Genomic DNA, 12260 nt, shown 5'->3' on the forward strand with positions numbered 1-12260 from the left:
GAAATCAGCTGTATATAATGATTTATTCAGTTTGGCAAAAGTACGAGCCTGTTAAAAACGAAACTGAAACTACAGTTGCTGACTTCACTACCATGAAAACAAACGGAACAGTTTGGAAATCCCATATACTGAAATGTAACAAAAATAAATACTTATAGATTTTGTTAACATTGCTATGTATGTAAATATTTCTTCGCCTTTTTAACGAACACAAGTTCAATGATCACAAATTTGCCTTTAATTATCTATACGAAAATTGCTGTACTCGTGAATATTAGCACTGGCTGTTATCGATGGCTTGTTCTTACACTAGTAAGTTTGTCTCATGGGTAATTGTGTTTTTCGCTGTTGTTTCGTTGCTGTCTGGTAGACGAATACATGAAATCTCTGTGCCATCATCAAACATGTTAATGGCTATATATCGGGTATTTCAAACCCTGTTTTCTTCGCATAGAAACAACTCTTCGTTAATCTGAGCATGGAAGTAATACTTTATATCACGAACTATAAATGAGGATACACAAAATGAAAAACTAAGCGAAATTTTGAATCCCGCACTGCACGAAAAAATGTGTTGTATTTAAGTAAATAACACGTGTCCTTGGTTGATTGTAAACACGTAGTAGTCCATCATGCATTGTGACTCATTTAGTGGATTGGTCAAAAACCTAGGTAAAAATAAATTGCGTCACATGTAAATAAACAATTACATGTGCGAGAACATAAGTATGCTAATTAATGCAGTTCCATATAAGGTAGTGGTCCTGACCTGTTATTATATTTTAAAATTTTCGGGAAAAAAAATGATGAAATGGGCAAAAAAATGTTGTCGTTAATTATTAAAGTTCGGAATGAGTTGCTACATTTGTATGTCTAAAGTAATGTTGATCCTCTTGGAATTCATTTGAATGTAAGTTTTAAATTGTGCTAATGAATATCATGCATGTGTATTTAAGTTAAAAAAAAAATGAAAAAAAATGTCTTGAATAAAAACAAAGCTCTCGTCAATTATACCCGGCGTCATTACAGTGGTTACAAATGAAAATATCAAAATCAACCTTTTATTAAATTAGAAGTCCGCAACTTTGACAATATACAGTGCGAATGACATAAGCTTTTGATGTAGAAATATAAGTGTACTTAAACTATGACAGTGTCAATTTTTTAATTACTGTAACGGTTATTGGGTTCGGGATTGTGTACTTGTTTTTTTGTTGTTCGTTCTATAAATAAAGTTTGAGTACTGCAGACGTCTTTTTGTCACAGCCAAGCTTTTTGTAGATCTCTGCTATTTGTGGTGCCAAATAGGACCCACGTTGCTTGAGAAATGTTTCAGGCATCACACTGGTGTCAGAAGTGTCGACTATTGTGAATTTATTCGACTGAGAAGTTTGGAAATTCATCGGAAAGTTGCCAGTTTGGAAAACCACGTGAGTCGACGATTGGGCGATCCAGAAGCGGATCCCCGTCAATCACAACCCAAACATAATTATTCCGGTGAGATCGTATGATTTTTATACTTTAAATACTGAAAATTGTTTTAATTTTACAAAAAATTTAGCTGACGAAAATTTGCATTTGAAAAAAAATAATTCCAGTGGCTCCGACCTCGTCACCAAATTACCGGACATACAAAAACATTTTAATTTTTTAATTTTTATTTTATTTTAGTCAAGATTTGCATTTTGTATCATAATAATTTGCATATTTTTAGACTGTTTCATGTAATTCATGTTTTTTAAGTATTACAGATCGAATTTAGAAAATAAAGGACTTATGAGTGAAACTGTTCTACACAACTATCTCAGGTCTATTCCACTCGTCATCACACATCAGACAAAACATTAATTTTCACCTGCTAAGAGACGGGCTTCATCCTAAAAGAATATGGGCACAAAAGTGGTTTAGAAGATTACCACTTGACATATGCCAAGAGTACTGGTTAGATAGGGAATCATTTTCAGTACACGTCGATCCACAGGATTGAAAATTTCAATCTTTTATAAATTGCAATTTAATAATAAACATTAATGACGATACAGTAGTAGAGACGGGTTCTGATCGAAAAGTCAGCGAAGATTCCCCGCCAAATGGTGATCAGTTGGGCATAAAAATGCTTAACGTGTTAGAAAGAATGGGGAACGACATGGGAACCTTGGATGACACCATGACATATGTTTAGAAAACAGGATGAGGTTTCTGCCAATACAATGCAGCTACTCTACCAACAAAGTAGAAGTATAGAAGAATTGAACAATACGTTTTTGCAGAACCGGGAGACATCGAAATCCGACATTTAGAGCACAGGAACTAATACTTCCGGTTACACAGTTGACGATTTTTCTGGGTCTTCTATTTGTCCAAAGTATGGATTATATGATGGAAATAATGAACACCTAGACCCTAAGTTAGGCGAAAACAAACCAGTTGACAGTTTTCAGGTTGGCCAAGAGAACAGTCACAGACAATCTCTGTTCGGTCAAGATAGCAAGCCGAAATCGGTTTTACAGTTCGGTCGTGGGAACAGTCCCAGACCACCTTCATTTAGTTTAGATAATCAACCAATAGGATATTTGCAGTTCGGTCGAGGGAACAGTCCCAGGCCATCGTCCCAGAATACAGATGATGACATACAGACCGGAAGTTTGCAGTTTGGTCGCGGGAACAGTCCCAGACCAAATGCAAATTCACACACACCATTGTCATCAACACAAAGGGATACAACAACACAGAATTTAGATGATGACAGACAGAACGGGAGTTTGCAGTTTGGTCGCGGGAACAGTCCCAGACTAAATGCTAATTCACACACACCATTGTCATCAACACCAAGGGATACCACAACACTCCCCCCTTTTAAACCGTTGTTAAGCACTATAGAAAGATGGGAGTCTAGGTCGAGTTCTATGAACACAAATAATAGACAAGATTTAATAAGAAACATACAACCTTCGTTTTCTAGTGATATTGAAGCTATGCACAGTAGTAACAATACTCAGCAGACAAGACAAAAAGTACCAAATAGTGACGTTCCCCGCCAAAAAATTCCAACATTCGACGGGAAGGATGATTATGAGGGGTTTATTATCCCATTCAACAGGGAAGCTAGGAGAAACGAATGGACAGAGGAGGAAAAGTTAGATAGGTACATTGAATGCCTGCGAGGACAGGCGAGTAAATTTATGACCGCAATTCCTCGACAGGAAAGAGATACTTTTGAATCCAATTCGCGTCACATGGAAAACAGGTTCAACCGAAAAGAGTCCCAATCCACTGCACGAAAAAAACTATCTGATTTAAGACAACACAATGAAAAAAATGAAGAGTTTGCTGAAGAAGTAAGACGATTAGTCTCAAGAGCATACCCAACAAGTAGTATCGAGTTACAAGAGGAACTTGCAGCGGAACACTTTTTGAAGGGCCACAAGAACGCCAAAATAGCATATGAAGCTTTAAAACACCAACCTAAGACTGTATCTTCAGCACTAGATATTGTTGTACAACTACAACACAATTATCATGCTACGTTGGGCAGGGATGTTGATTATAATACAAAACAAAGGACCAGACGCGTTACGTGGAAAGATGAAGAGGAAAAGAGTACTGACCAATATGAAGGGATGGACAGCGTTAGCCAGTTGGTAAATTCATTTCGGAAACCAGATAATCAAACATTACAGAATGAAATCAAAGCACTAAGAGATCTTTAAGAAAGGGCCATGCTGCATGATTCAAAACCAGCTACCTTGACAGCACAGTCAACGGGATGTTATTTTTGTGGCGATAAAAGCCATTTCAAACGTGATTGTCCAAAAAGATCACGATCCCCCAGCCCTATGAGAAGACAAGATACTGGTGCTGATTGTGAAAGGAGATATATTATCAAATTGGCAGAGGACAAGATTTACTCATTCCAATTCAAGTCAATGGCAATAAGGTCGATGCTATTGTTGATACAGGAGCAGATGTAACGGTACTTTCAAGATCCTTTGCAACTTGTATTGGTTTGAGCGGTACTACCGGTATAAAAGCTTGCTTATTGAATGCAGAAAATGGGAAAGAAATGGAGGCTGACATGAATATTGTTGCAAAGCTTCAACTGGGTAAAAAGGAGATAATTTGGAAAGTATGCATTGCCCCCATAAGAGATGATATTTTGATTGGAATAGACTTACTGAAAGAAGTAGATGGTATCATAATGGCCAAATAAGGTGATCTGCTGATAAATAATGAGCTGATACCAGGACGGTATCGAACAGAAAATGATTGCCAAATATCAAGAGTGACGGCTGAAATGGAACCCACTTTAGATACTTTAAAGCCCATGGACGAGACAGGTGTATATGGAGGAGTTGAAAGTCTAAAAGAAAGTATTGTTGATGTTTTAGACCCAGCTTCCTTACAAGACAATAACAACACTGGGTCGGTTTTAGTGGAAACTCGCCTACAGGATAATCTTGAAAAAGATAATGTTTCAGACATGGACGAGGTAAGTGCGATTGGTTCAAATGTGCCACATGAGCCGAGGACACAGAATATTAAGCTATCGCAAGAATTTGTTGTCGAAATTTCAGATGCTTATGATGCGGCTAACGACGATAAATCTGATAGTTCAAAGAAAGAGAATTCACTATTTGAAGACTATATCAAATGTTCATTAGAACAGACGATACAAAGTTTAGATTCGGGCAGGAATTCAACCAAACAAGATGATGAATCAGAACAGAAGGAGATTATATCACGTGATTCGGGGACACTGAGTCCAGTCTCAAGTGGTAGTAAGACCCATGCAAACGTAACCAAGAAGATAGGGTCTCTCAATGATGCCTTAAATCCAAAGATTTCACCCAAGATGGATGACAGTTCAGATTCCAGTGAGTCGAGGACACAGGCTCCAGACTTACCTGGGAATCATCAGATGACAAAAGAAGAACACCCACCTAAAATCAGTCGATATGGACGCAAAACAAACCAACCCTTACGTTTCAAAGATTGACAAAAACATTTGTGCAAAAAAATAAGAGATATTCTTATTGAGAACTGTCTGTTTATAAAGAAAAGGGGGGATAGTGTAACGGTTATTAGGTTCGGGATTTTGTACTTGTTTTTATGTTGTTCGTTCTATAAATAAAGTTTGAGTACTGCAGACGTCTCTTTGTCACAGCCAAGCTTTTTGTAGATCTCTGCTATTTGTGGTGCCAAATAGGACCCACGTTGCTTGAGAAGTGTTTCAGGCATCACATTACATTGTGTTAAACTCGCACGTCAATCTTTTGTCTGTCAAGTTTTGATCACTGTTTCTAATCATCTTAGGAAGGCCCCTTTTTTAATTTATAATTACCAATGGAAGTAGAAAGACCTTTTGTCTAACCTGTCTTTGTGTTATTTTTTATACGTCCGTCAATTTTGACGGGACGTATTATGGTATACAAATGTCCAGTGTCCGTCCGTCCGTCCGCCCGTCTGTCCGTCTGTCCGGTGTAAACATGTCGCACCGTAACTTGAGAACGACTTATCCAAATTTCATGAAACTTAACATAGTTGTTTCTTATGATGGTCAAATGATCTGTATACTCTTTTGTGAAAATAAGATTACAACTTTTTGAGTTACGGCACTTTGTAACTAAAACAGGGGTGTGTTTTTTTCACATGTCGCACCGTATCTCAAAAACGATTCTTGATTATGGCTTTAAACTTTAAATACTTCTTAGTTATATTAATCTTAATATCTGTATACTTTTTGGTGATGATTCAAAATTTAATTTTTGAGTTATTGAGTATTTTGTAAAAAGGGGGAGGGTTTTTTGTGAAAATAAGATTACAACTTTTTCAGTTACGGCACTTTGTAACTAAAACAGGGGTGTGTTTTTTTCACATGTCGCACCATATCTAAAAAACGATTTATGATTATTACTTAAAACTTTACACACTCTTTGTTATATTAATCTTAAGATCTGTATACGTTTTGGTGATGATTCAAAATTTCATTTTTGAGTTATTGAGTATTTTGTAAAAAAAAAAAGGGGGGGGTTTACATGTCGCACCATATCTCAAAACCGATTTATGATTATTGCTTAAAACTTTACACATGTCTTTGTTATGTTAATCTTAAGATCTGTATACGTTTTGGTGATGATTCAAAATTTCATTTTTGAGTTATTGAGTATTTTGTAAAAAAAAAAAAGGGGGGGGGGGGTTACATGTCGCACCATATCTCAAAAACGATTTATGATTATTGCTTAAAACTTTACACACTTCTTTATATTAATCTAAAGATCTGTATACTTTTTGGTGATGATTCATTTTTATATTTTCGAGTTATTGAGTTTTTTGTAAAAAAAAGAGGTTTTTTTTTCACATGTTGCGCTGTATCTCTATTGCTTAAAACTTAACAGGCTAATGTTGCGTCGGGTTTCCAAATACATCTTGTACAATGATGAATCTTCCTATTGAGCGGGAATAAGGAAGGAGTCAGGATATACTAAGCATGACATCCTGTACAACCCTGTGTTATTCAAAAAAGATTTATGTTTTTTCACAAGACGACAGGCGTATCATGCGCTCATGGCGCAGCTGTTTATTTAAATATTGATCAAGTCGAAATGCTATCTAAAACACTTACCACTCATTCACAAAAGAAGGGTCTGACTTGTTTTTATCATACTGCTTTTTTTACATTATAGATGTCGGTTTCCGTTCGATTCCGTTAAATACCAATTCCTCAGAGCAATTGGTACTTTGCGGAACGGAACGGAATAATAAATTAAAAAGTTTAAATCAGATTCAACTTGATTATTGTTTCTAATCCTCGTCGGCACGAGAGGTGGAAGGCCTCTTTTAAAAAATATAATTACCAATGGAAGGAGTAAGATTTTTTGTTTTTGTCTAAGCTGCCTTTGTTTTAAATTCTTAATTATTTATCTGGTCGGGAATGCTATCTAAAAAACTTATTTCTTCTGCAAAAAGGGGTGTCAGACACATTTTTTTCATCATACTGCTTTTATTACATTATAAATGTATGGTTCCGTTCGATTCCGTTAAATACCAATTCCTCAGAGCAATTGGTACTTTGCGGAACGGAACGGAACGGAATAATAAATTAAAAAGTTTAAATCAGATTCAACTTGATTACTGTTTCTAATCCTCGTCAGCACGAGAGGTGGAAGGCCTCTTTTAAAAAATATAATTACCAATGGAAGGAGTAAGACTTTTTGTCTAAGCTGCCTTTGTTTTAAATTCTTAATTATTTATCTGGTCGGGAATGCTATCTAAAACACTTATTTCTTCTGCAAAAAGGGGTGTCAGACACATTTTTTTTTATCATACTGCTTTTATTACATTATAAATGTCTGGTTCCGTTCGATTCCGTTAAATACCAATTCCTCAGAGCAATTGGTACTTTGCGGAACGGAACGGAACGGAATAATAAATTAAAAAGTTTAAATCAGATTCAACTTGATTACTGTTTCTAATCCTCGTCAGCACGAGAGGTGGAAGGCCTCTTTTGAAAAATATAATTACCAATGGAAGGAGTAAGATTTTTTGTTTTTGTCTAAGCTGCCTTTGTTTTAAATTCTTAATTATTTATCTGGTCGGGAATGCTATCTAAAACACTTATTTCTTCTGCAAAAAGGGGTGGCAGACACATTTTTTTATCATACTGCTTTTATTACATTATAAATGTCTGGTTCCGTTCGATTCCGTTAAATACCAATTCCTCAGAGCAATTGGTACTTTGCGGAACGGAACGGAACGGAATAATAAATTAAAAAGTTTAAATCAGATTCAACTTGATTACTGTTTCTAATCCTCGTCGGCACGAGAGGTGGAAGGCCTCTTTTAAAAAATATAATTACCAATAGAAGGAGTAAGACTTTTTGTCTAAGCTGACTTTGTTTTAAATTCTTAATTATTTATCAGGTCGGGAATGCTATCAAAAACACTTATTTCTCGTGCAAAAAGGGGTGTCAGACACATTTTTTTTTATCATACTGCTTTTATTACATTATAAATGTCTGGTTCCGTTCGATTCCGTTAAATACCAATTCCTCAGAGCAATTGGTACTTTGCGGAACGGAACGGAACGGAATAATAAATTAAAAAGTCTAAATCAGATTCAACTTGATTATTGTTTCTAATCCTCGTCGGCACGAGAGGTGGAAGGCCTCTTTTAAAAAATATAATTACCAATGGAAGGAGTAAGATTTTTTGTTTTTGTCTAAGCTGCCTTTGTTTTAAATTCTTAATTATTTATCTGGTCGGGAATGCTATCTAAAAAACTTATTTCTTCTGCAAAAAGGGGTGTCAGACACATTTTTTTTTATCATACTGCTTTTATTACATTATAAATGTCTGGTTCCGTTCGATTCCGTTAAATACCAATTCCTCAGAGCAATTGGTACTTTGCGGAACGGAACGGAACGGAATAATAAATTAAAAAGTTTAAATCAGATTCAACTTGATTACTGTTTCTAATCCTCGTCAGCACGAGAGGTGGAAGGCCTCTTTTAAAAAATATAATTACCAATGGAAGGAGTAAGACTTTTTGTCTAAGCTGCCTTTGTTTTAAATTCTTAATTATTTATCTGGTCGGGAATGCTATCTAAAACACTTATTTCTTCTGCAAAAAGGGGTGTCAGACACATTTTTTTTTATCATACTGCTTTTATTACATTATAAATGTCTGGTTCCGTTCGATTCCGTTAAATACCAATTCCTCAGAGCAATTGGTACTTTGCGGAACGGAACGGAACGGAATAATAAATTAAAAAGTTTAAATCAGATTCAACTTGATTACTGTTTCTAATCCTCGTCAGCACGAGAGGTGGAAGGCCTCTTTTGAAAAATATAATTACCAATGGAAGGAGTAAGATTTTTTGTTTTTGTCTAAGCTGCCTTTGTTTTAAATTCTTAATTATTTATCTGGTCGGGAATGCTATCTAAAACACTTATTTCTTCTGCAAAAAGGGGTGGCAGACACATTTTTTTATCATACTGCTTTTATTACATTATAAATGTCTGGTTCCGTTCGATTCCGTTAAATACCAATTCCTCAGAGCAATTGGTACTTTGCGGAACGGAACGGAACGGAATAATAAATTAAAAAGTTTAAATCAGATTCAACTTGATTACTGTTTCTAATCCTCGTCGGCACGAGAGGTGGAAGGCCTCTTTTAAAAAATATAATTACCAATAGAAGGAGTAAGACTTTTTGTCTAAGCTGACTTTGTTTTAAATTCTTAATTATTTATCAGGTCGGGAATGCTATCAAAAACACTTATTTCTCGTGCAAAAAGGGGTGTCAGACACATTTTTTTTTATCATACTGCTTTTATTACATTATAAATGTCTGGTTCCGTTCGATTCCGTTAAATACCAATTCCTCAGAGCAATTGGTACTTTGCGGAACGGAACGGAACGGAATAATAAATTAAAAAGTCTAAATCAGATTCAACTTGATTACTGTTTCTAATCCTCGTCGGCACGAGAGGTGGAAGGCCTCTTTTAAAAAATATAATTACCAATGGAAGGAGTAAGACTTTTTGTCTAAGCTGCCTTTGTTTTAAATTCTTAATTATTTATCTGGTCGGGAATGCTATCTAAAACACTTATTTCTCGTGCAAAAAGGGGTGTCAGACACATTTTTTTTGTATCATACTGCTTTTATTACATTATAAATGTCTGGTTCCGTTCGATTCCGTTAAATACCAATTCCTCAGAGCAATTGGTACTTTGCGGAACGGAACGGAACGGAATAATAAATTAAAAAGTTTAAATCAGATTCAACTTGATTACTGTTTCTAATCCTCGTCGGCACGAGAGGTGGAAGGCCTCTTTTGAAAAATATAATTACCAATGGAAGGAGTAAGATTTTTTGTTTTTGTCTAAGCTGCCTTTGTTTTAAATTCTTAATTATTTATCTGGTCGGGAATGCTATCTAAAACACTTATTTCTTCTGCAAAAAGGGGTGTCAGACACATTTTTTTTCATCATACTGCTTTTATTACATTATAAATGTCTGGTTCCGTTCGATTCCGTTAAATACCAATTCCTCAGAGCAATTGGTACTTTGCGGAACGGAACGGAACGGAATAATAAATTAAAAAGTTTAAATCAGATTCAACTTGATTACTGTTTCTAATCCTCGTCGGCACGAGAGGTGGAAGGCCTCTTTTAAAAAATATAATTACCAATGGAAGGAGTAAGACTTTTTGTCTAAGCTGCCTTTGTTTTAAATTCTTAATTATTTATCTGGTCGGGAATGCTATCTAAAACACTTATTTCTTCTGCAAAAAGGGGTGTCAGACACATTTTTTTATCATACTGCTTTTATTACATTATAAATGTCTGGTTCCGTTCGATTCCGTTAAATACCAATTCCTCAGAGCAATTGGTACTTTGCGGAACGGAACGGAACGGAATAATAAATTAAAAAGTTTAAATCAGATTCAACTTGATTACTGTTTCTAATCCTCGTCGGCACGAGAGGTGGAAGGCCTCTTTTAAAAAATATAATTACCAATGGAAGGAGTAAGACTTTTTGTCTAAGCTGACTTTGTTTTAAATTCTTAATTATTTATCAGGTCGGGAATGCTATCAAAAACACTTATTTCTCGTGCAAAAAGGGGTGTCAGACACATTTTTTTTTATCATACTGCTTTTATTACATTATAAATGTCTGGTTCCGTTCGATTCCGTTAAATACCAATTCCTCAGAGCAATTGGTACTTTGCGGAACGGAACGGAACGGAATAATAAATTAAAAAGTTTAAATCATATTCAACTTGATCACTGTCTCTAATCATCGTCGGAACGGGCTGTTGTAGGCCTCTTTTTTAAAATATAATTACCGATGGAAGGAGAAAGACTTTTTGTGTAACCTGCCTTTGTGTTAAATTTTTTATTATTGATCAAGTCGAAAATGCTATCTAAAACACATACCACTTATGCAAAAAGAGGTGTCAGACAATTTTTTTTATCATACTGCTTTAATTACATTAAAGATGTCTGTTTCCGTTCGATTCCGTTAAATACCAATTCCTCAGAGCAATTGGTACTTTGCGGAACGGAACGGAACGGAATAATAAATTTAAAAAGTTAAAATCAGAACCAATGTTTCTAATCATCGTCGGAAAGGACGACGTGAGGTCAGTCTAGATATCATAATGCATGACTTGCAAATGCGTTAATTTCATGATAATTTATCAGGACAATCCGACATATTCATTTACAGAATAGTTCCCGATGTTATACATTATTGCACATTTCACCTGTGAAGATGAGATTAAGTATACATTTGTGTTATTTGTATATGGAAAACCGTAAAACACAGAAATTTTAAAGTTTGTTTTGTTTTAAAGATTTTTCGAAATTTTGATAAATGCCCCCTTTGGATACCTTAAATGAAATTCTGTTCCGTTCCGTTCCGTTCCGTTCCGTTCCGTTCCGTAAAGTACCAATAGCCGTTATGTTCACAAGTTCTTTTAAGAATACGCTGTCGAATCCATACTTTATAAATATATAGTTTATATAGTGTATAAGTAAACTTCTTTAATATATTATGTGTTACTGTCCTTTCAGTTATTGCTGGAGAAGGTATTGGAGAGAATGCCAAGGTTGCTCCTCCACAAGACATGGGATCAGTACCCGGATATCCTAACGTCAAGTTTGATGCATGTAAGAATGGACAAAGATTTTTTTAATTTTTTTTAAATAAGATCAAATGAATATTATAAAAATAAAGTGTGGTACAATTGCCAATGAGACTCTCCATTCTAGACCAACTGACATAGAAGATAACTATAGCTTACCGTAAGGCCTTCAACAATGAGTAAAACTACTTGAACCAGTACCACTTAGTCAGCTTGTAATGACAAATGTTAAACAATTCAAACGAAAAAACTTAACTAGTAAACGAAATACATATATGATATATACAGCACTTAGAGTATAGGTGCATACTGCTATTACATAGATTGAAATTATAAAAAGATGTGGCATCATTGTCAATGAGACAACCCTCTACCATAGACAACCTCTGCCATAGACCAAATGACATAGAAGTTATTAACTGTGAGTCATTGTATTAGTTCTCTCATTTGATAATATGATTATTGAGAAAGAAAGAAAATATTATCTGAGATATAAATTCTCTATATTTAGATTAACAAATAGATTTTGGGTAGGTGTGAACGTGGAATAATTCGTTTTTGTTGGTTTGTTGGTATTTGGCTATAATTGCTGGAATGAAAAACCAATTC

General features: G+C 35.1%; 1 protein-coding gene across 2 annotated transcripts in view; it reads left to right on the top strand.

Annotated features, from left to right (window-relative positions):
* The window catches only part of LOC134717982 (protein SSUH2 homolog), a 36474-nt gene that overhangs the window by 15626 nt on the left and 8588 nt on the right, over positions 1 to 12260 (top strand). For both annotated transcript variants that reach the window (XM_063580484.1, XM_063580489.1), the window contains exon 3: positions 11581 to 11676. In XM_063580484.1, the coding sequence (XP_063436554.1) occupies positions 11581 to 11676 (96 nt within the window). The remainder of the gene's footprint in view (positions 1 to 11580; positions 11677 to 12260) is intronic.

This window comes from Mytilus trossulus, chromosome 1, assembly GCF_036588685.1.
Source record: "Mytilus trossulus isolate FHL-02 chromosome 1, PNRI_Mtr1.1.1.hap1, whole genome shotgun sequence".
NCBI lineage: Eukaryota > Metazoa > Mollusca > Bivalvia > Mytilida > Mytilidae > Mytilus > Mytilus trossulus.